At 35.5% G+C, this 25,592-nt stretch overlaps 1 protein-coding gene across 2 annotated transcripts in view; it reads right to left on the reverse strand.

Moving 5' to 3' along the window:
- Positions 1-25,592, reverse strand: part of LOC123310788 (tyrosine-protein kinase Src64B) — a 122,247-nt gene that overhangs the window by 6,107 nt on the left and 90,548 nt on the right. For both annotated transcript variants that reach the window (XM_044894450.1, XM_044894457.1), the window contains one exon: positions 15,535-15,658. In XM_044894450.1, the coding sequence (XP_044750385.1) occupies positions 15,535-15,622 (88 nt within the window). In that variant the 5' untranslated portion in view covers positions 15,623-15,658. The remainder of the gene's footprint in view (positions 1-15,534; positions 15,659-25,592) is intronic.

The raw sequence follows: 25,592 nt of genomic DNA on the forward strand, positions 1-25,592 counted from the left end.
TTCCAAAAAAATATATGTTACGGGCGTCAGTTCGTCCTTTCTAATGACAAAAAAATGAGATCTCAAAACGATCAATAACCTTTTTTTTTTAATTAATTTGTGGCTGTTCAAAGTAACCCCGCAGTCGGGGTTACTTTGAAAGCATATAATGAAACCATGCAATTTCAATGTAACTCCACAGATAAGGTTTCTTTGAACACTTCAAAACTAGAAACTTCTTGTTTTCGAAAGAAAAAAAAATTTATTCAACAGAAATACACAATTTACATAAAACGAGGACGCTTCACGAAAAGACTTCTTTTTTGATTTCATTTCACTTAGAGCTTTCTCTAAGGCTTCTGGTGTAAAGTTGGCATATTTTCTTGCTCCAATTGTTCTTTTATAAGAGCGGACCATTTTCAGCAAGATAATAATAGAGCTGGGGCTTCATTGATCGCGTGCTAGGGCTTCATTGAACACGGTTCAAAGTAACCCCGAAAACGATGTCTAACCTCATTGTTGTAATAAAAAATTCATACAAAAAAAGTAAGTTGAAATATTTCAAATTGTTTCAATATAGCTCTGCTATGAAAATGTATTGGTGTAGCAAATATATTTTGTGAACATTTAGAGTGAATACTTACGGCTGCAGCAACAGAAGTTTGCACACCTTTTCGAACGTTACTTTTTTAGATTAGAAATGAAATGCCGAGATTGCCTACTTCATAGAAATAAGTTTCATACCAGTGTTGACATACCATTCTTAAATGTGTGACGAATTGAGTGGTGAAAACTAGATGTCGCTAAACCTAATGATTATTTCAATATGAGTCAATATAACGAAATTTATTTTTTGTTCAAAGTAGCCACGTGGTTCAAAGTAACCCCGTTTTACGGTACATAATTTTTGCATCAATTTTATCAGCAACAAGTTTTATTCACTTATTATCAGATTAATAAGGCAAACAACTTTCTTTAAGTTAAGGCACACGTTCTGTTGTAATATTGTAATTTAAATAAGTCTTCAAACTGGACGTCCTTTTCTTCATTAATGTGGTAATATAATAGAACATTTGACCCGACATTACACTAAATTACATATTTCATTACCTTTTGTTCGAATAAATCAATATGTATTATAATGTGCAATAAAAAGTAATTAATTATTTATTGAGTATAATTTCTTGAAGGAAGGATTACAAGAAGAAAACCTCACTGAAGATTGATAATAAACTGTTATGTTAATTACAGTTTACTGTTTGTTATCAATTTTTAGTGAAAGTTTTAATTCAAGTAATTAATTTGAGATGCCAAAATGGGATTTCAAAACGAGCAGTAAGCCACCTGGTGTCAATTTCCTTAACATGATAGTTAAGACCGACTGCCGATGAGGGCGCTTCTATCACTTTAAACTGGGTATAAAGTAGAAAGAAAGTTAGGTTAATGAAATGACAACAGTCATCGGCAACATGGCTTTATTTGACTAGAATGAAGTTCACCCAAGTGAAAAACTGAAATATTACTAGATAGAAAAACTTAAGGGTCCCTTTAAGATTCTGTTTAGCCACAGTCATGGAACTGGAAATAAATTTAAGCGTCCATTAACTTTAAACGACTCCTTTTGAGGGGTACTGGTGCAAACGGGCCTTTAGACTATGATATTGACTATGACAATGACAATCGTGCATATATGATTTTTGAGAACATTTAATAATTTGTTATTAGTTCCTTTATGGATTTTCATCAAGTATCGGCCACATCAATAGGGAATACTCCTTCTGACGAAAATTATGTATTTTTTATGAAATATCTTTGAAACGTCACATCTGGAAATAACCATTTCAACCGTTTCCCAAAAAAAAATTATTTCAAGTACTTAAAAATGAAAAATAAAAATGTATATTTGAAATTTAAAGCGTTTCGTTACTATTGCACTAGTTGGTAACATCGACTGAAATATGCGTTGATAATAAAGGACAACAAATACACTATCTTGATGAGATAGACAAAGATGGCTGTCTATGAAGTCTGCGACGAACGAAGAAGGTAGTAAAATTTTATGGGATTTTTATGACCGGTTGCTGTTGAGGCTCGCCAGTGAGTACGCGCCCTATGATGGCTGTACATCGACAGCTTTTTTTAAAAACAAGCCATTGTTCTTTTCATTTTCTAATAGGCGCTGTTGCCAAATCGTAAACTAGAAACGATTTAAATTTCAAAACGTCATTTTTGAAGAATGATTTTGGGTATTTTCCGAGGTGCATTTGAAAAATGAATGAAAGGAACTCATAATAATTCAGTTTAAACTTGCATATGGTGTGATAACCCAAATTGAGGAGAATTCCCCATTGAATTATTAAATTATTACCTACTGATATTTTGACTCTCTGCCTTTGATATGCAAGTATCAAGACAGACAGGGAAAACGTTCTCGCATATTCCGAACTGTATGCTTCAAAATAGGTCACGGTGTCGGTGATAAATTCCAAACTAAATATTTGCATCTTTTGCACGCGACAATATTTACCCCGCTAATCGTCAATTTGAGAGTAAATATTTATCGACTTTTTATACTAACTCTGTGAATTGATTAGTTTCTCACCTCGTGAATTTGCATTTATTGAAGGTTCAATTCTAACTGAAATGATAGCTCCCAATATTACACAGGGTGTTCCTAAGCTGGAGGTACAAACGGGAAGATTCAATTCAATTCAATTCAATTTATTCATCAAAAGGTATACAACCAAAATAAATATTGAACAATCTTGCAGGAATATGCAGCCTAAGCAAGCTTGTATGCTGTCATACCCTGCAACCACAAGTGATGAACCATTCTCCCTATAACCATATAATGCTTGTAAAATTTCTCAAAGATCCCTAAAACTAAGAAAAAGCAACACAAAGATAAATGACTAATTGAACGACATGTATATCCAAAACAAAATTACTCCAATAGGGTAGCTTCGAATCTATCAGAATTCAGAATCACACAATTTCGGAGCTGGTATTTAAAAACTCTGCTTTTTACATTTAGCGATGATGCCCTAAGTTCTTGGGGAAGGAGATTATACAATTTGGGGCCATAATATGCCAGACTCCCTTGTAAGTGTTTTTTATGGAACCGAGGAACAACTACAGTCCCTGGCCAGTTTATTAGACGCACTGAGGATTTTTTTTATATTTACTGGTATCGCTCGAGGAAAAAGCAGAATATTTGAATTTCATTTCCACAGAATGTCAGTTTCATCTACGACTCTCATTAAATTGTTTTATTTGGCATTTATTTTTGATGTTGTAGTATTAGTACTTAAGTATGAATCAGTACTATGTCTTCCAGTGGACGTCTTGCATTCTGCAGGTTCGGACGTTATTTCGACAATCCACATATGAAATCATTATCTTCGAATGCAGCAAACCGAACAATTCTGCATTGATAGTATGAAGCTCTCATATCTACATAGGGTGGCTCAGCAAAATATTAGAATTTCATGTTTAATCTTCAATAAATCAATATTTTTTATTGAATATGATATATTATATGTGAAAACCATTTACAGATGAAGTATATGTAACATATACATTCAATTTAATAATTTAATATTGAGATTTTGCATCGAATCAATGCGTCTAATAATATGGCCAGGGACTGTAGATCCTTACGCAGAATCTGTCTGGTTTGAAACTCGTGGTGAACAAATTGTTTTTTCTTTTTGATCTGATGTAACAATACTTCATAGATGTATAGCTGTTTCAAGCTCAATTGTCCAGATTCTATATAAAGTCTCTTAGTTCCAAACCTTCTACCAACTTTCAAGATTGTTTTAATTATGGCCTTATTGACAACATCAAGACAACCCATGTTATTCCTGTTCACACCACCCCACACTATAATGCCGTATCTCAATATTGACAATACAAGTGCCTCATAAACACGAAAACATTTTTCCCTGGATAGAACACTCCTGGTGTTATAAAATATGTAGAACAATTTCTTGAGTCGCCCGACAAGATAGGCAGCGTGTTCACCCCATCTTAGATGCTGATCAACGAGGACCCCTAAATACTTAATTGGCATAGTTATAAATCTTGTTTTACTGGTGTTCAAACTCAACAAGCAGTGTGACAGCTGATCATAAATGAACTTCAATCCCCCCACTGCACTCTGATAAGCTTCCTCCCATGTGTCCCCTTTGAAGGTTATAACAGAATCATCTGCATAGGCCAAAATATCTAGATTTGAAACACGAAGCAGCCAATTAATAAAAACAAGAAAAAGGGTTGGACCCAATACAGTTCCCTGTGGAATACCAATATCAACCAGCAGTGGTTGACTCAATACATCTCCCATCTTGACGCACTGAAACCGGCCATCCAAATAACTCTTAAATAACGTTAATGCAACACCCCTGATACCAGCATTCTCCAATCTGTCAAAAAGCAAACGATGGTCCACCGTATCGAAGGCCTTTGTTAAGTCCAAAAAAACAGAAAGGACTTTCTTATTCTTATCCATATTATGAATGACCCCACCAATGAGTTCTTGTACAGCATCTATGGTTGATATGTTTTCCCTAAAACCAAATTGTTTGTCACTCAGCATATCAGTTTTTTCAAGAAACGAGGTCAATCTTTTTTTAAGACATTTTTCGAATATTTTCGCGAAATTATTTATAATCGAGATTGGGCGGTAATTCGTCATTTGAGATCTATTACCAGACTTGAAAACACATTTTATATGCGACTGTTTCCATTCAGATGGTACTATACCATTCGAAAAGCATAAATTAATTATATGTACGAGAGGCTTCGAAACAAACATGTGAATCCGCTTAATAAGGGATGAAGCAACACCATCTGGTCCAGGGCAGGCACCATTCTTCAGTGAGGAGATAGTGTTCACAATCTCATTCTCATCAACCGGCTCCAGAAATATAGAAAAGGGATTCGGAGGAACTACCAAAGCATTAGAATTCGAAGATCTAGTAATACCTTGAGCTAATCGCTTACCAACATCAACAAAAAACCTGTTGAACACATCCGCCTTTTCTTCCAACTTAGTGACAGTACAACCATCCTCATCAACTATTTTAGGGGGAATATCAGAATTGATCTTATATGTATTATTCATTTCATTCACAGTTTCCCAATATTTCTTAGCATTATTACCTGCTAGTTCAAATTTTTTTACAAAATACGATTCCTTTGTTTCCCTTATCAAATTATTCAGCAAATTTCTATACTCACAAAATTTTCGGTTATTTTCAGGATTAAAATTCTTTCTCAGCCATACCTTCATTTTGTCGCGTCGTTTAATAGATGTTATAAGCCCGATTGTAATCCAAGGTTGTTTTCTTTTATGATTTTTTGTCTTAATGTTTTTTGAATATGTTGAATTCTCTATATATTTTTTCAAAGAATTCAAAAAGTTAGTGCATGCAGTCTGAGGATTCGAGCTTTCATGGACCTGTTGCCAACTCTCATTCATCAGTTGAGAGACTAGTTTGTCTCTATCAATGAAGGTCTTTTTTGTTGGGGCTTCATGTACAACATGTCTTTCAATGGACACAGTCCTGAGCGCAAGAAAAACTGCCCAGTGATCGGTGATCGAAGTTTTGATTATTCCTGGGCACAACATTAAAGATTTACGAGTGTTTCCTCTGAGTTTTACAAAAATATGATCGATTATTGTGGCCGAAGTATTAGTAACCCGCGTAGGTAAATTAATTTTAGAAATGAATCCATATTGCCCCATACATGCCTGATATGCTAAACTATCTAAAGTAGCTTCACCACCAATATCAATATTTATGTCACCCACAAAAATTTCAACATCCTCGAAGACGATATTCGCTAAATAATCTTGCAATTCTTCAATATAAAGTCTCATACTTTTATTTTATACATAATATTTATTACATATTACTCAAGTTATTTTAAGAAAAAAAAGTTCCATACACATGGGATCGCAAACGTTTCGTTTTCGAGATACAAAGTTTTTCTCCCATAGTATCTATAATACTCCACAAGATATTCAACTGAAATTTGGCATATATATTACAATTGAGAGTTTACACCATGTGACATGCCAATTTCGATAGCAAATCTACAGGGTGATATTTTTTCTGGAACACTGTCCACTGTTTCCTCTAGAACTTTTTTTTTTGGCGAGCCACTGTTAATAAAAATAAGTTGTTATATAAACTTTATGATATCTTGTAGTTTTGTCGTCTCTGCTGCCGATTTCGAATTTTGAACGATTTTATCGAAATCCTCTAAAAAATCCAAATTGTCATAAAAATTGTTAGTAAACTGTAGTGAATAGATTCATTGTTAGTTTTGACAAATCAAATTGAACTAACTTCTGTGTTGAATATCTTGTGAAGTATAGATCCTATAAGAGAAAAAACTTTTTTTCTTAAAATTACTCAAGGAATCTCCTCTTTTCGTTTGTACCTCTGGGTTAGGAACACCCTGTAGAAGGCACATGTTACCCGAGATTGGTAAGTATTAATATATACGATCAGTAAGAAGGGTGCAAATTTGAAACTCTGCCACTTACTTTCTTCCACTTTGGTACATAAAAAGTTTTGACCTGAGGAACTTAAGGGCAGGATTAAAAATGTGAATTGAATAAGTTTCACCATTTCATCCCCAAAATAAAAAAAGGCTACAGAAGATACATTTCTGGTAGGGTTGCCATTAAAAAAATTCCACCACCCATCACCCCTCGTTTTCTAGAGGGTTCATGACAAATTTCCCAATTATACATGAAAAGTTGATTGTTTGATATGAAGATTGACATGTTCTAGCATTTTTTCACTAAACATTAAATACCGAAGATATGAATTTTCTGTTACCCTTTACTCACTCTATACAGGGTGTCCCACCGGGAGTGTCCATTAGAAGTTTATGGAAAAATGATAATTCGATCTTTTCCAAATATTGTATGAAGGTATAAGTCAGTTAGAACTTCATTTCTGAAATATACCAATATACCAAATACCAATGACTTCCGGTTGTACCGGAAATGGCCCCAAATTTCTTATTTCGAATGGAACACCCTGTATATTATGACATTTTCGGATGCACGTATCTTTAAATTCCACGTTCACTTTATGTACATTTCCCTATAGCCATCTTGAGCCGTTTTCGAGTTATTTAACGTTTTTTGAAAAAAATCACAAACGGTGCTTGTAGAAGACTGAGGATTTCATAAAAAGCGCAACGCTCAATCTAAGATCTGTTTTTGAGCTTTGTTACCTAAAAGATATTCTACGTCGTTATATAGAGAAAATTACTTTTTGATATACAGGAAGATCAAATGAGAGTCTCAAAGTTGGAACGCAAAAAAAGTCCCGAATATCACGCAAATGGAATATTTTAGATGAAGGTTCCACTTATTTTTTCCTTACAAATTGATATGTTAGTAAAGAAATTCGAAAAAATCGATTTACGACCCTTTTTTAGTATTCCAACTTTGAGACTCTCGTTTCATTTTCCTGTATATCAAAAAGTTATAATCTCTACATAACGACGTAGAAGATTTTTTCGGTATCAAGGCTCAAAAATCAGATCTGAGATTGAGCGTTGCGCTTTTATGAAATCCTCAGTCTTCTGAAAGTCTCCATTTGTGATTTTTTCAAAAAACAGTGAATAACTCGAAAACGGCTCGTGATGGCTATAGGGAAATGTACATACATAAAATGAATGTGGAATCTGAAGATACGAGTATATCCGAAAATGTCATAATATACAGGTTGTTCGCTTGTTTTAATGACAGCTCAAATTGATTTCGAATTAGACTGCCATCTATGATGACATCAAAAAACCATGATATCGGCTGTCAAAGTAAACAAGTGTCGCCACAAACTTCGACACAACTACAGGTAATTTCACTTTCATCGCCTGTTCTGTCATGATACGATCGATATTTTGAAAACTTCATGATATTCTGAAGCAAGTCGGATGTAAAATAGTTTTTTCAATCCCATTTATTGGGTATTCTCCTGATAAATCTTATCGAAGTTTTTCCCCGCTTATTGCGACTCCATGACCGCATCCGCCGTTATCGCTTGGAATGTCATCCAGGAAATAATAGGAAAATCCCGGAGTTATCCCTTTCGACATTCTTGATAAATTTCGCGTACGTATGCAGGAACAGTCCGGCATTCGGCATTAGTAGTAAATTCTTCTAAATAGATTTTCTGATACCATATAACACAGAGTGGTTCTGTTCAAAGATTTGATGAAATTTTATTTTTCAATATTGCGTTCGGTGGGCAAATAATGCCTATGTACTGCTATACTCCATTCACTATTAAAAAAGCACTCGGTTGGCCATGAAATAATTTTCTCAAGTTTTTGTAACTAGAACGGAGGTTGACATTCATAAAATGTCGTTAATGACGTTGCCACAACTAATATCAATTAATATTACAAAAATGCCGAAAGTGATTGGAAAAGAGAGAAAGCAGGGTTTTAGGGAGTGCTATTAAGAATTCAGGTCCGCTCATTCAAATATTAACCCTGATATTCTAAAATCTACAATATAACAGATGGTAGCGAACATATTCAATATAAGTAGAAAAATTTATATTATGCTTCATCTGAATCTAAACGAATTATATTTTAGCTAAATGTTATCACAATCAGAAAGATAATGAATGAGGGAATGACAAAGAATTTCCTTCTATTGGGAGACCCAAAAATGTGGTGGCATTTGAGGACTTTATTTTCAGAAAAGATCTGCAACTTCAAATTTTGAAAAATGAACAATTATGCGCAAACTCACATTGTGAAAAATACGTAATTACTGAGACTATAACGTGGAGCGGACAACATAGCGCTGATTTAACACCCAAAAAGTTTCGACATAACCAAAGATTATTGAGTAGAAAGATAGGAAACGAAGCGACTCAAGTGATGTGAGCGCCATCTGTGTTTCGCTGATACGAATATCAACAGGTGTTCAAGTTGTGGTCAGTTCAAAAAGAGAAAATGAATATTTTCAGTGGCGGATTTACCATAGAGGCTGAGTAGGCGGCAGATTTTAGGGTGCGGCAAATTTGGGAACAATTTTTTTTGAACCCATTATATTTAGAAACTGAAATACTTGTATTTCAAAGCTATTTTAATATCTATCTACATCTGATTTTCCCGAGCAATATTAAAAAACTGAACAAGTAGTGCATGATCATTTTGCCCTCCTATTTCGGCCGCATTTACTGAAACTTCGTGAGGGTGAAAAATTTTTGGTGATTCTGAATCGTTGAGATGTGTTTCTTCGGTTCCTACGAAAACACAATTCAAGTCAGCAGCGACAAATTGTTCGGTTGAGAGAAGCTTTTTTTGCGTGAAAAAGGTGAAAAGTTAGGTACCTTACATTAAGCCAAGAAAAGCTGAAAAAGCTTTGGTTTTTTTGTGTAGTTGATTTTGCGATCAACGATTTGACAGCCACTTAATTTCTGAAACGAAATCACTGAAACCTTTTCATTTTTGAATATATTGAACAAGTTGCAATTGAGAATCATTTAATGGATCTATAAACATAATTTGATGCGAGATTGATATTCTGAATGATCATCACTGAATTATAACTTGAAAACAGATACAATTTGACGTCTATTGGTTGATTACCTGATCAAGCTTTATGAAACCCGAGGTGAGACTTTTATGACTTACCTTCCTATTTTATTGTCAGCGTCAGTTAGTTTGTGGTCATATAATACATATGATAATATGAATAGTTGCAGAAAATTTAGGGGGCATTAAAAAAATAGGGAAGGTTTTTCCTTCTTTGTACCCCTGCTTAGTTACAGACCCTTAAAGATGGAGCCCGAAAAACAGTTTTTAATTTTTTTTAATTGAAAATCAATAAACTGACGCTTTCACTATCAATATTTTTAGACCTGAGCCGAGCTTTCGACTGCGTACCGCCGCAGGCTCTTGTTGACAAGCTTTCGAAATACGGTTTTGACGAGGTTGGTCTCGGACTCATTCAGTCCTATTTTTTCAACAGAACACAGAGGGTCTTCTGCAACAATACTTGGTCCACTATATGAACGATTTTTCTTTTTTCATGGCGGCCTACGAACATCTCTTATGGGCAGATGACTCGGGAATAACTGCATAAGGAGCTGCAAGTAGTGGCTGGTCTGGGATATAGAGATGATTGCTTGAGCGCTTTCAAAGAACTAAAGATTCTCACTTTTCCATCTATATACATTCATGAATGCCTTGTCTATGCATATAATAATATCAGGGATCTCCCAAACTATGGGGACACCCATGATTATCACACGCGATACAGGAATAATATAAAATCCAAGTATATGCGACTTGAAAAATCGAAGAATGGTCCCAATTTCATCTCTCATAAACTTTTCAATAAGTTACCTGTGGAGGTTAAGAGGCTCAATTCTAAAGAATTCAACAAAAGAATCAATGAAATATTGACGACAAATGCATTTTGGAGTGTGCAGGAGTTCTTGTCCAGTGACCTGACATCTTTTGAAATAAATTATTGAATATTTACTATATTCCTTATTTTTGATTGGAATGGTATTTTGTATCCTCCCAAATTTGTAGTGTCCAGGTGTTTTTTTATTATTGTTAAATGTTTTTTATATAATTTTTGACTGTGATATGAGATGGTTAAATCATCCTATTCCTTTTTTGAAATATGACTTGTGCAATACAGTGTATTTTGTAAAGTAGAACCAATAAATTATCTTATCTTATCTTATCTTATTAAATCAAGCAGATATTTTTTACGGGCAGGAAGGAATTAAAAAAATTTTTAGGTTCTCTTTGTCTATGATAGAAAGGGATAGAAAAAGCCATCTCCGGTCCTTGTTTATCAAGAAACTTTTTCAAAATGTATTCATATTTTACATTGAAAAATTAATTTTGGATAACTAAATCCATTCTCAAAAATTAGATCTCTTGTGATTTCTTGCTAAAATAATCATGATGAAAGCGTGAGTCGTAGAGGCTGGAATCATTTCTGGAGTAGAATTTATCTAGTGAGCGAATGTAATTTTGATATGACAACTGACTAGTTTTGATTAACTTTGATTCAGTTACAATCAGTTCGTTACCTCGGAAAGTCAGAAATTTTTTTATTCGTTAAACGAAAAAAAAAAATAAAAAATTTATCATTGAAGAACAAATATTCATTCATGTTATTAACTTTCCGAGGTGAAATTATCCCTTCTATGAATTTCTACGTAAAAAAAGTCTCGCCATTGGCTACAATTCGTATTGTAACCAGTCCGGCCCTTGCGGTCGGACCTTTCGAGAACCAGAGCGGTCCCGAGCTTCCAGAATAACCGCGAATCTACCTGAATGTTTCCGGCGCCTATATAAGCCCAGCGGAGGAGCAGGTAAAAAAGTACAAGTACAGTTATAGTTCAAAGTGCAAGCGACTAGTGGAAATAAATACGAGTGGAAATAAATAGTTGTTTCATAGTTAGTTTGTGAGCTATAAATGTATTAAGTGTAAATAAATAATTTTAATAAGTTGGACGTTTTAATCAAGCAAAGAAAACGTTACATTGGTGTCAGGTGTGGGGTTCAACATCGCTCGAATTAAATAAATAATTTTGGATATTTGGAGTTCATGCCAGTGACCACTAGACTACAGAACGCGATGGAGACTCAAGCGGTAATGGACTTTTTGAGTAAGATGAACGAAAGAATGGAAGAAAATTCTCGAAAACTGAATGAGAAAATGGACGAGAACTCTTGTAAGTTGAATGAGAAAATGGACGAGAACTCTTGTAAGTTGAATGAGAAAATGGACGAGAACTCATGTAAGTTGAATGAACAAATGGAAGAAAATTCCAGAAGATTAAATGAGAAAATTGATGAGAAATTAAATGAGAAAATGGACCAGATTAGGGAGAACTGTAATGATGTGGTGAGTCAACTTACAGACAAATTGGATGAGAAACTGGAAACCATAAATGAAAAATTCGATAAAGTGGACGAGAGATTCGATATAGTGAGTAGAAAATTTGACGAAGTTGATGAAAAGTTTGACAAGGTTAACGGAAAGTTTGAAGAAATGGCAGGAATAATTGAACATCATTCCAAGTTCATAGATTCCTTGAAAAGAATGTCAAACAGAACAGATATTCTGGCTTCAACACCCTACAGCACAGCGAAAGCGGAAAATGACGGCGAAGGTAGTAGAATGAAGATCAAGCCTCCAACTTTTGATGGAAAAATACCCTGGTCGACATATCAGAAACAGTTTGAAGCTGCTGCGCTGGCGAACAATTGGAACGAAAACGAAAAAGCCACGGCATTAATTATAGCTCTACGAGGAGAGGCACTCAACATTTTGCAGACGATCCCGGAGAGTCAACAAGCCTGTTACGAAGTTCTTACATCGAAACTTCAGATGAGATATGGTGATGCTCATCTACAACAAGTATACCATGCACAAATAAAGAACCGAGTGCAGAAAACAGGGGAAAATCTCCAAGAGTTTGAAGCTGATGTGGCGAGATTAGTCAGGCTGGCTTATCCATCTGCTCCAGATAGCTTCCTGGAACAGCTATCAATCCAGACATTCGTGGATGGGATAAAGGATTGTGAAATACAACAAGCCCTGAGACTAGCACGCCCTAGAACCGTAGATGATGCCTTAGCCCAGGCTTTGGAAATAGAAGCAGCGAAGCAAGCGTCGCATAGGGGACACCTTCGTGTAAGACAAGAGCAAGAAACAGATCGATCTGTTGAGGAGATTGTCAGAGAAAAAGTCCGCAGAATATTGCTTGCTAGGAAAAAGGATGCTGTGTGCTGGAACTGCAACAAGAGAAGGCATTTCAAGCAAAATCTTCCAGAATTTGAAAGGGCTACAGCTGGGAAAATAAAAGGAGTCGCTGTGGTAGACAATGGTTCGACCAAAACCATTGAGTGTCCCCAGAATTCCAGCCATTGTTCGCGCCTGGAAGAAAAGATCGAATTAAGACGAACCACCGTAATCGAAGACGACTGGCTACCTGAAGAAATTCAAAGAGCACAAGAGGAAGATAACGACTTGAAAGTGATCCTGAGTTGGAAGAAGAGCGGTAGACGACCTACTTGGGAAGAAGTATCCAGACTGAGCCAGAATGTAAAATCGTATTGGGCACAATGGGAAACATTGAAGATTGATGGAGGTCTTCTGAAACGTTGTTGGGAAAATGAAGATGGAACTGAGCAGAGACTTCAGTTGATTGTGCCAAAGAGCCGTGTGACAGACATTCTGACCAGACTACATAATGGAACTTCAGGTGGACATTTTGGGATAACCAAGACGTTGGAAAAAGTAAGGCAGCGATTTTATTGGCTAAATTGTAAGAGGGACGTTAAAGATTGGTGTAGGAGATGCAAGGTTTGTGCTGCTGCTAACGGACCTTATGGTAAAGGAAAAGCACCAATGAGGCAATATAACGTCGGATCCCCCATGGAACGAGTAGCTATCGACATCGCTGGCCCCTTTCCCGAAACAGACCATGGAAACAAGTACATTTTGGTAGCGATGGACTATTTCACGAAATGGGTGGAAGCCTACGGTATTCCTAATCAAGAAGCAAGTACGGTAGCTGATAAATTGGTCAGAGAATTCTTCTGCAGATTTGGAATACCTCTGGAGCTGCATTGTGATCAAGGCCGAAATTTTGAATCGAAATTATTCCAAGAGGTATGCAGCAAATTGGGAATTCACAAAACAAGGACTACACCTCTCCATCCACAATCAGACGGCATGGTCGAACGAATGAATCGGACCATGGGAAAACATCTGGCCAAAGTAGTTTCTGATCACCAGCGGGATTGGGATGAATATTTACATCTATTCACCATGGCATATAGATCTTCGGTTCAAGAATCTACCAAGGAAACTCCAGCCAGTATAATGTTCGGCCGAGAAATAAGGCTGCCTTGCGACTTAGAGTTTGGATGTAAGCCTGGAGAAGACGTAGCTGGGGAGGACTACGTTAGTAAATTAAGGACCAAGCTGGATTACATTCATGACAAGGTACGCAATCAAATGCAGCAAGCAAGTGACCGAATGAAAATGCGCTACGACATCAAGGCTATTGAAGGTGGATTCACCACTGGAGATCTGGTGTGGCTACATAATCCACAAAGGAGGAAAGGTTTTTCACCAAAGCTGCAGAGACAGTGGGAGGGACCGTATGAAATAATCAAGAGGATAAATGATGTAGTTTACCGGATACGGAAGCTCCCCAGAGGAAAACCAAAGGTTGTCCATTTCAACCGATTAGCCCCGTACGCGCAGGACAAAGAAGAAGTACGTCTTGTGGAAGCCCCGATGCAAGGTAGCAGCGATTACCAGAAGTTTATGGATTGTTATGGTGAGACACGCGTTGCACGGTACGGCGTTACACAGGAAGTACATCAAGATCTCTTTACCGTGTCTGAGGAATACTCTCTCGCTCATTGCGTAGCGGAGGACCTTCGTATGAGCAAAGGAATAGCCAGAGTATTCAGAAATAAATTTGGACGTCAGGAGCAACTATTGCGACAGCAGCCAAGAATCGGAAAAGTTTTGAAATTGAAGGCTGAAGGTCGGTTCATTTATTACCTAGTCACAAAGCAACATTCCTATCAGAAGCCAACCTATCAGAATCTATGGACGGCACTGCATAGCTTGAAAGAAGACCTTCAACGCTTTGGAGTTAGGAAATTAGCTGTTCCCAAGCTCGGTTGTGGATTGGACCAGCTGAATTGGCGAGTTGTGCGAAGCATGCTGGAGGTGGTATTTCAGGGGACTAGTATACGGATCCTAGTGTGCAGTTTCAACCCAAAGCAGGCCAGGGAGCCTGGAAAAACTGTGGAGTGCTACTTCCATCAGAATGGCTACTGTAGGAATGGTGATGAGTGCAGGTTTCGCCACGGTCCTCGGAGGAATTCACTAAATCTGTTCTGGGACAGAACAGGCTTAAGGAGGGGACAGTGTAACCAGTCCGGCCCTTGCGGTCGGACCTTTCGAGAACCAGAGCGGTCCCGAGCTTCCAGAATAACCGCGAATCTACCTGAATGTTTCCGGCGCCTATATAAGCCCAGCGGAGGAGCAGGTAAAAAAGTACAAGTACAGTTATAGTTCAAAGTGCAAGCGACTAGTGGAAATAAATACGAGTGGAAATAAATAGTTGTTTCATAGTTAGTTTGTGAGCTATAAATGTATTAAGTGTAAATAAATAATTTTAATAAGTTGGACGTTTTAATCAAGCAAAGAAAACGTTACAGTATCCTGCTGAAATTAGTCGTTCGCTAAGTGCCATATTTTCGACGAAAGTGAAAACTATTGTAATTAATATTCGTAACTTTTACTTATCCTTAAAGTGTTCTGGCAACACCCCACATCCCGCTTTACGCCTTATACGGATTGCGAGAAAGTCATGTGATATAAACTGCTCTTAAATTCTAGTAGGAGCTTTCTGAGTATCATTATCTACTCTAGCGCCCTCTAGTATCCAACGCAATCTAACTCAATTCAAGTAGATTTATGGTGTGCACACTGTTAGGTGAAATACTTACATTCCGTAACAGCCATCTTCATTCCTGTGAAGTTAATGCGTTCTGGAGGCGAACGCTTACTGCCGCAGCAGCAGCATTTGTTACCCATGGCTATTTTATTGTTGGTGGATTCACATTATTTCAACTGCAACAAAAAATTTGATTCAAAACATGTTTTCAATATGAGAATTGAATGCGTGTTTGTTCAGAGGATGATCATGTGGTAGGGACTCAAACTTTTATTTTATTGTCAATTAAACTTCCAACATCAAATACTCTTGAATAAAAAATTGAAACAAAAATTTCTGCTGTGAAGAGAAAGTTGAACATTTTCAAAAACCTAGTCGGTGCCTTATTAAACTACAGTACGATAATAAGGCCTATTTCGGCCGTTTTCAATAAACCTATCTATCCATTGTTTCACTTACTGAAAATAGAAAAACCATCTGATTTCGTTTCCATGATCTATCTGTAGATATTTTAGAATGGTTACCAATGGTTGGTAACCATTAGATAGATAGGTTTAGTGAAAACGGCCGTTAGACTTTTATATTACGTATAAATAATCAAAATAGACTTATAATATTTGGTTACTGAGACAATGTTTAACTCCCAAAAACAATATAAATTTTCTATATGTAACAGCCTTCAGGACACTCAAAATCAGCTGCATCATCCGTTGACTAGATAACAACGCACTGCTGATGATATCACATTCCGCATTTGATATCACTCTGCCACAGTGAGGTCTAACGCGTCATGGCCGCTTCGAGGCGCCATCTATGAATAATTGCTATCTACGACTGTGATTTTGAACGCTGGCCACTATTATTAATTGAATTTGTTACTAGGCCTTATTACCCGCATCTATACTCCATTCACTTTCATTTTAGCACTCGGTTGGCCATGAATTTTCTGGAACTTATTCTACGATGACATCTCCTTTGGTTAAAGGTCAGTTGTAGAATTTAAAAAAAATCAACCCAAAGATGAAATGCATCTGATGCAATGGTAGGGAGTAGGTATCTCTCAATGGAATTAATGGATAATAAAAATAATGTTAAATTCTTCAACAAAAATCATCTTGCATTAATGGAAGTCAAAATGATTAAAGGGAGTTCTAAGGCATGATGAACTTCACCCGAACATGAAATGCTGAAAATTTATAATGAACGCACAAAAAACTAAACAAAACGAGTGATCGGTATCAACACTTTCAGGAATATCAAATTGCGAAATTTCAGCCTTCAAACTGAGTTGACCTTAGCAAAAATCTATGGTATGGTACCTTCTCAATTTTTGCACCAAAGTTAGCCCCAATTTTTTTCGAGAGGGATCCCAAAAGTAGTATGGACATATTTTTTTATTCATTTTTCGATTGAAAATGAATGATTCGACTATTTATAATTTAGCTGTGCTCCATTCCAAAAGAGCATTATTGTAGATCTTGAACTTATATTTTTTATTCATGTAGAGAATAAATCAGGAGTGTGTCATCTTCAAAATTTTCGAAAATTTATAAACAGACAAAAGTTATTGATCGTTATAATTAGAAAAATCCATTTGAATGTTTCAAGGGTTGAGGTTTAAATAGCTGACATGATATGATTATTTTGGAAGACATTTCCTTGAACGTGCGATTTTGGAGATATTTCAATATGACACATCCATTATATGTGTATATATAAAAAATAAAATAGATACAACACGACTAACCGCATTACTATTTTCTCACCTGTATCAATTCGCTGTAGATGGAAACTATTATATTATCAATAAAAACAAAATCGGTCTTCAGGTATACCTATTCAATCGCAGAACGTTCCAAACATTTGATAACAACTGGGAAACTATTCGCTTCAGAGTTTTTTCTGTAAAACCGCAGTGGTACGCCGCGTCTTCAAACATACAACGTTGTCAATGACCTCAACCAATTTTGGTATAGTTCTTTTTGGACTCGAGCATGACGATCTACTGCAGATAATTTCACTATGTGACAAGGAAAATTTTCACATTTGTACCTGTCCATGAATATGGATAGTTTGTCACGTATTGACGATAAGAAAGTTTAGAATAACCGGAGAAGTTATGGTGTAAGAAATAGCAATGTGTTGATGGAAATGTTTTTCGGTATTCGAGAGAAGTCATGAGATACGAATAAGAACTTCGATTTCCTGCTTCAAGGCATCAATCACCTCTGGATGGTTAGCGTAGTACTCATCTTCCAAGGCTTCCAACTGGTCGATGTTTTATTCTAACAGATCGATGTGTACGTTGGCAAATGATGAAAACGAATATTATATGAATAAAATTCGAATGACACGGATCACCCTCTTCAATTCACATTTTCCAAGAAAAATGGCATTTGAATGATGTTATGTTTTATTCCCAAATGAAAATGTCCAATCTTTTTGACCAACTGATCATTTCGAAAGAATATACGTGAACTGGAGCACACAGTACTCCGCCGACAAGTGCCACGGGTACCACGGAAATATCAATAATGGTTGAAATGTTCATCACTGCACTGTACTGATGAGGGACAATAATCCAAAAACCGGTCTACAGTTTGTGATTACATGTTTCAGCTTCTCTGGGAATTCCTGTGATGATTCATGACTAGCTTGAATTAATGGAAACACAATTCTTTGAATTGCCGTCTCCATTATTGAAGGAATATTCAACAATTTTTAGCCAATTAAAATTCCAAATGTTAGATTACCAACTCATGTGAATGTTACGGCTAAAGATAAGTGTGAACATAAACTTGTATTAGCCGGCTAAACTCATTTGCTAATGTTAGTTTCTTCTATCTTTAGCTGGCTAAACTTGAGTCAAACCACAGCCCATTGGCTGTGAAAAGAAGAAAATTTTCGCCAATTAATTATTTAACCGTTACACGTGTTTCGCTATAACTATAACATCTTCAGGTGAGTGAGTAAAGTTAACTTGATCCTATTGTCATTACGAAACAAGTGTAGGGGATGGAACTCATGCTAACGAAAATCAGGTGACTCAGTCTTTAGTTTAATCATGAATTTTCATCAAGTATCGGCTACATCAATTCCATATTTGAAAATCCATGTTTCACACGATTATTCGAATCGAAATTCTCTGTATTTCTGAGTGTGTAGATTCACATATCTCGCAATGAAGAACATATTTATTATCTTCATCTGACATGATGATAGATGAAGTGGGAACATTATGAACAAATAATTCTTGACATTAAGTACTCACATGGGGAGTTTCAAGGAAAAAATTTGAAATTACCACAAAATAATGATGTGTATTTCAAAATGCGGCATGAATAGGAAGATAACAATTCTTCTAGAGGAATGTATTCGGATTGAACATTCCGTAGACATGGGACAAAAAGTATGGTAAAATAAGCCACTTCCTTGTTGATTGAGATGACGTAGGCGTTATTGTGGTGTGGCGAAAAATTGTTCTTATTTGTTTTTTCTTATTTTAATAATCTTTCCATTTCTTCCTGTTCTTCCGAAGATTAGGTTGAATAAAAAAATCACTTGAACATCAAACTTTCATTTATATCTTCAATTGAAAATAGCACTTTTACCAAACTTCGAATGGAAAAAAAACACTACACTAGAAAATTTGCTTTATGATTTCAAATAACAGACCCACAAATTTCTCCATGGAGACATTTAGTTTATTAAGCTTTTACGGCACCAAACCACATCAGGAGATCTTACCATGTTTATAATTCGTTTATGAATTCCGGACAGCCGAAAAATCTTCCTGTTTTAAAAGAAGAGTTAGGTACCCAAACCTAACTAAATACACCTTAAGTACCTATTACGTAAAAAGCAATGGAAACTGTTGAAATTATAATAGGTTTCAATGAACAAAACAGGTAGAACAAAGTTGCTAAGTGTTTTCCACATTTTCTGACAATATTTTCATCACAAGCCAATAAGACTTTTTACTTTGCCGACTCGACTATTTCAAACTTGATAGTACATAGGTAAATGCAAGAACAAGATGGTGGTTCCCTCAATTATTTTTTTGTAATTCATGCTAACTAGTGTTTTTCGCTGGAAAAATTACTGTTTGTTGAAAATCCATTCTTACAGCGATTTCCATCTGAATCGAATTATTTTTGTAACAGGAAAAAATTGAAAACGAAAAAATTCTTTCTTGCGTTTTCTCCATAATTGTGAGGTTAAGTTTAAATCAGCGAAACTCAGAAGGAAAACTTATAACGCTCATATGATTGTTATGAGAGTAACGGCATCGTTCAACATCATTTTACATACAAAATGGTCCAGAATTATGTACATTGATTTCTAGAACTCAAAGAACGTCGAAAAATAAGGGTACTTCCCTATTAATTTATTGTTTCGAAAAAATAAGGCAGAACTTCAAAGAGTCAATTCAGAATTTGAATAAGGGGCCATATTGAGGGCTCGAACAAACAAACAGAACAGTAATTATTATTCTTTATTGCTAAGCAATTGGCCATCGACTATAGGTTCTTTAGCCTTGTCGAGTACATTAACCAAAGAAGTATTATGGAATTGTAACAGTAAAATGCATGTGTACCTTGAAGTCCAAATGAATAGAAAATTGTCATATCTATCGAATTTTTAAAAGCAACAATTTTCGGAATAATTTATTCAAATCATTGAAAATAAAAAAATGAAGGCTCTCATTAAACCTCCATAACATAACTACTCTGTATTTATAAGAGAAGGAAATGGTGCTGATATGTAATTAATTATTCCAATGTCTTATGATCACTCCCAAAATATTAAATACCTCATTGAAATCTTTTGAAAGATATCAACAAGAAAGATTTGCAATTGATTCCTTCAAAGAGATGTATCTTTCTTATTATTAAGTTTCAGAAAGAAGTACTCTCTTTTTGGGACGTTCTAACAGCTCTAGATACTTATAATTATACATAATTCTGGACTGCCACAAAGTGAACTGTTGTGGAAGCTTCACCTCAACTCTTGAATGAATGGTTCAGTACCAAGTTCATCGGATAAGATGCATCAGGTCACTTTTGTGAGAATCATAATTGCTGTATCGTGCAATTTAGGGTGAAAAAAATTTAGAAAATCGAGGCAGTTTTTTGAAAGTGCTTATGTTAGTTATGTTGAAAAAGTGCTATGATGTTTCCCAATTTCATCCCATTTTTACGACGATTGTTGAAATGTTCGAACAAAAAGATTGTGATGCCCATTGTGAAAAAATTCGTGAATAATTTAGAAGAATTTTATTGGTGAGCTAAAAGTATTATTCTATTTTTTAAACTTGTGTCCAAAGTCTCTTCTGTCAGTTGGTATCGAAATGAGACATTTAATAAAATCGTGTGAGTTACTAAAAAATAATGAGAACAACTCGGCAATCCTAAGTTTCCATTTTCATTACCACGTAAATATAGAAAGAGCCAATATCCCAAACGAAACCACATGGTCGAATCAGGAGATAAGTTTTTCTCACTGTTTTGCGATAATTCAGGTAACAAATGTTCTAGGGTCGTATTAGGATCTATTTCAGTAATCATTTTCAATTTTTTTTCAACTTTGTCATTTTGAAAGTTTTATATAGGTGATTTTCGGTGAAACACTTCATTTTGACCAGTTCTACTTTCTGTTGAAAAAAAAGCCTCACCTTCAAATACACCCTGTATAAAAGAAATAAACATTAGTCCTGCTATTTCCTTCTGAAATATTTAGCATCCAGATATAGAACACCCCGCAACATTTTTGGTAGACGATATGTTACTGTTATCTTAACGGAAGAATTGTTCTATCTCAATATATCTAACATTTCGATTCATTAAAATCGGACAAGAATGCTAATTGATTAAACAGTCAGTCGGCCACAAATACCATTAAATTCCTATCGATGTTTCAACTTCAACCTGATTATTATTTTGTCAATGACCTTATCCAATATTTGGTAATACGCTTAGGGCAATCAATCAAACCAGTGTTAGGACGACGCACTATGTCTTATTCTAATTAAGAGACTCCAATGTAACTGTATTTGAATAACCAGTTCGTAAAATAGGGTTAATTTCAATGATCAACACCTATGTGTGTTGGAATGGCATTTATAATCTGGAGCGTACGAAATATTTTATCAGACCATCTGAACGCCGTCTACCTGAAGCACTATCTATTATTATTATAGTAAGATAGATTCGCTTATGCAACATTCAAGTCGATAAATTTTTAAGAGAAAACAATACACCATCTTGGAACGTTTTTTATGTGCAATATAAAATTTCGAAATCACCAACTTATGATCGGTATAACCATATGTGACATATGCTAATAATCTATATATGGGTACCTACTATAATATACTAATAATATGTACCTAATCTATATTAATAAAAGAGGATCTATGGTTTACTTCAAAATGCTTTATTGGTCAAACGATCGCACCAAATTGGACAATTCTTTTTTTGTTGTGTTTATTATTGTTAGGGCAAGGTTTATATAACAAAATATTCCCAAAAAAATTGTACAGAACAGAAAAAAAGGCATTATTATCTACCCTAGAAATAATTTAAATGGCAAAACTAGGTTTGCCGGGTCAGTTAGTATGACATATTAATCGATTAAAAATTTGAATAAGTGGAAAACAGTTTTTATGGAACGTCAAAAGTACAAGACGCTTTTTAGCTTGACTTCCAGGAGTCCGAATCAATGTAAATTGCGCAGGTATTTATATTTCCGGTGAGAGTGAATTCTGAATTTTTTTTACAGAAAAATGGCGACTCCAAGACGAGATTTTTTATTATTATTTTCATTTGGGGATTCTCATGGTAAAAACAATGGTTCCTTCATAAAAATTTAATAAGTTTAAAATGGCGGTTTGAAGATGGCCAAAAACTTTGAACGTGATAGGGGAAAATGAATATTTTACCTTATTCATCAATTCAAGATGACAGTTCAAAGAATACTACTCTGAAATTTTGCACACTCATTTATAGCCATAAAAAAGAATTGATGTTATAAGAGTTAAGGAGGGATTTACAATGTATGTGAGAATTTTTTATTTATTTTTATCGATACCGAAAGGAATGGCTGTACTATGTGAAGCTGCATCCACAATATGACACCGTCTAAAGCTCGGCAAATACACCGTCGACTTGTGCCGATGAAAAACCGGTCAACTGTCGGCCTCCATCAAAGGAAGCCGTTGTTAAAAAATTATAATTCTACTATTTCTCCTAGGCTAAGACTTTTTACAACTAGAACAATAGGAATCAAACAACAATGTTTATAGCTTTATCTGCAGGGATAATAAAAAAAACAATTTTTTTGTTGATGTTCGGAAGGGTGTAACTTATCTGCAGGGAGGTTTTTCAAAAACCAAATACCTTAATTTTCACCACAGAATAGCCCCTTACATTTTTTCGGTGTTATTCAGGTACAACCTGTATCTCGGCACAAAGTTATCACGGAAGTTCAATATGCATACGAAACTTTACGCCTTAAGCCCGTTTGCAACAGCCGAGAATTCTCTGGAGAATTCTCTACAAAATTCTCACAAGAAAACGGCAGATTTTATTTTGTATGCAAGTGAACAGAGAATTCTACCGAAAGTGCGTATGCAACGGTAAATAATTCACGGCAATTTCGAGTAAACTCTCTAGAGAATTCTCGGCTGTTGCAAACGGGCTTCAGACTCAATATTGACAAAACCGAAATTCTGGTAAGTCCGCCAGAAATACTTCAAACAGATATCAGCCTGGAGGGTGAAACTCTAGAACAGGTCGAGCATTTCAAATACTTGGGAAGCTTCATAAATACTAGGGCTAACATGGACACGGAAATACACAACCGTATCAATTCAGCATCACGGGCATTCTGGAAGCTAAAGGTCAGAGTGTTTCAAAATCACGACCTCAATCTGAAGACCAAGACATCTGTTTACAAAGCAATGGTCCTCCCAACGCTTCTTTACGGAAGCGAAAGCTGGACGCCCTACAGGCGACATATTAAACAGCTTGAACAAACGCAACAACATCATCTAAGACAAATAATGGTTCCACAAAGTTACGAACGCAGAAGCCTTGCAGCGCGCTAGTTGTGTAACAATTGGGACTCAAGTAATGAGTGCCCGACTCAGATGGAGCGGCCACATTCTGAGGATGCAAGACACAAGACTCCCCAAAACAGCTCTTTTTTGGCAAATTTACAGAGGGAGCTCGGAAACCAGAAGGCCAGTATGAGCGGTTTAAAGATATACCTACTGCATCAATCCCTAAAATCAGTCAATGCCGATCATAACTGGGAATAACTAACGTTAGACAGATCACAGTGGAGGTCTTTGATCCACACTTATGATGGAGACTCGAGAAGAATACAGCGGTGGCCAGATCTGGTTGGTGACTATATGTGCCCGGAGTATAGAAGGATCTGTAGGTTACGGTTGGGTATCTTCAGTCCCGAGAGTACACACAGTCCCAATTAGCCCTAAGAAATTATAAGTTTGATTGCACCGATAGTTTTGTTTTTGAGTCTTTTTGTAGATTTATTCTCGGTAACGGGATACAGCAATGAATGAATGAATGGGCATCATCCCATTTTATGAGACTGTTTAAAAGATTACAAGAATAAAAATAAGAAAATTGACGCTCCATTAGAAATATCATTGTATTTTGGAATTGAAAAAAAGGACTGCAAGGAAAATCAAAATACTTGTATGTAATTTTGCGAGAGAAGTAAAGAATGACCGCAAAGCCGACACATGTTTCGTGGTTTTCTTGAGGCCAAATACCTTAGCCAAAGACTTTAGCCTTATCCAAATGAAATTATAATTTGTAGAACTGAAAAAATACGCTTTAATAGCAGCAACAAAACACCGAAAAAAAATGATGGCTTTGAGTATCCAAAGACACTTCTTTTTTTAGTTGCTGCTATTAGAGCGTAGTTTTTCAGTTTTTTTTCAATCATAATTTCATTAGGTAATGGCCCTCTGGAGGTTATTTGACCCTTGGAAATATGATGAAACTTTTTTATACTGTTTTATACTGAAATTACATTAATGATGTTAAAAAAAAATAATAATGGGTTTTTACGCCCTTATATCATTTTATTAAAGGATTAGATTACCGCAGTTTCAATTGCCGTGACAGGTATTCCATCGTATGACTCATGTGAAGTTGGCGCTGACTCTTTCTGGAACAAAAATTTTTTCGGAGTTCTGGGTGTAGGTTGAGTTCCAGATAAAAATTCTGAAAAGTTCCAATGAATTATGGATTTGCAAATAATTTTTGTATGGAACATAACTTTATTGAACATAACAACGTATATCACTTAAAAACTTGATAGGTTGATTAGAAAATTTAAAAAAGTTTCATCCCTGAACATTGCATTTTTTTTTCGTGAGCCAACATTATTGCTCCATTGGTTATAACGAAAACTTTCAGTAATTTAAACTGTATTGAGCGCATCAATACTACCATTGCATTGACAGATACTCTCGAATAAAAACAAAAATGAAAAGAGCCGGAGTTGAAGAATTTAAACGAGTAAATTCCTCTGAATTCTGATAGGAATACAAATAATAAACATTTAAGTCTATTATTATTATTCAATACATTTTTAAAAGAATATTAGAATACATACATTGAGCTATAAACTTGCAAATAATATGATATATAATAAAATATAACATTATTGATGTGAAAAATCAACGAGCAGTATTCACCCTAAGATTCAACGAATAATCCAAAATGTTCTTGGAGCTGTCAATAAGATATCTTATGAGCCGATATCATGGTGTGATTTTTCATCCATGGATGAAAAATTCTGTCACTTCGAGCCAAAACTGATCAACAGAAACCAAAAGGGTTGTAGGAAATACAATTGTGTAAATAGTAACAAAAAAGTAGTTGTTGTAGGTGTTATCGGTATACCCTGCTCAGAATCCTTGTTTATCGCCAGTACAATGATAAAATGAATATTCAGGCGAATTTGTAACAAAAGAAACATTATATTCGCCACAATAAACGAAAGTGTTGAATATGTGTTTGTTTTCACGTGATTTTGAAATAAGTGCACAACATTATCGGAATTGGTATGAAT

Source organism: Coccinella septempunctata, chromosome 1, assembly GCF_907165205.1.
Source record: "Coccinella septempunctata chromosome 1, icCocSept1.1, whole genome shotgun sequence".
Classification (NCBI taxonomy): Eukaryota; Metazoa; Arthropoda; class Insecta; order Coleoptera; family Coccinellidae; genus Coccinella; species Coccinella septempunctata.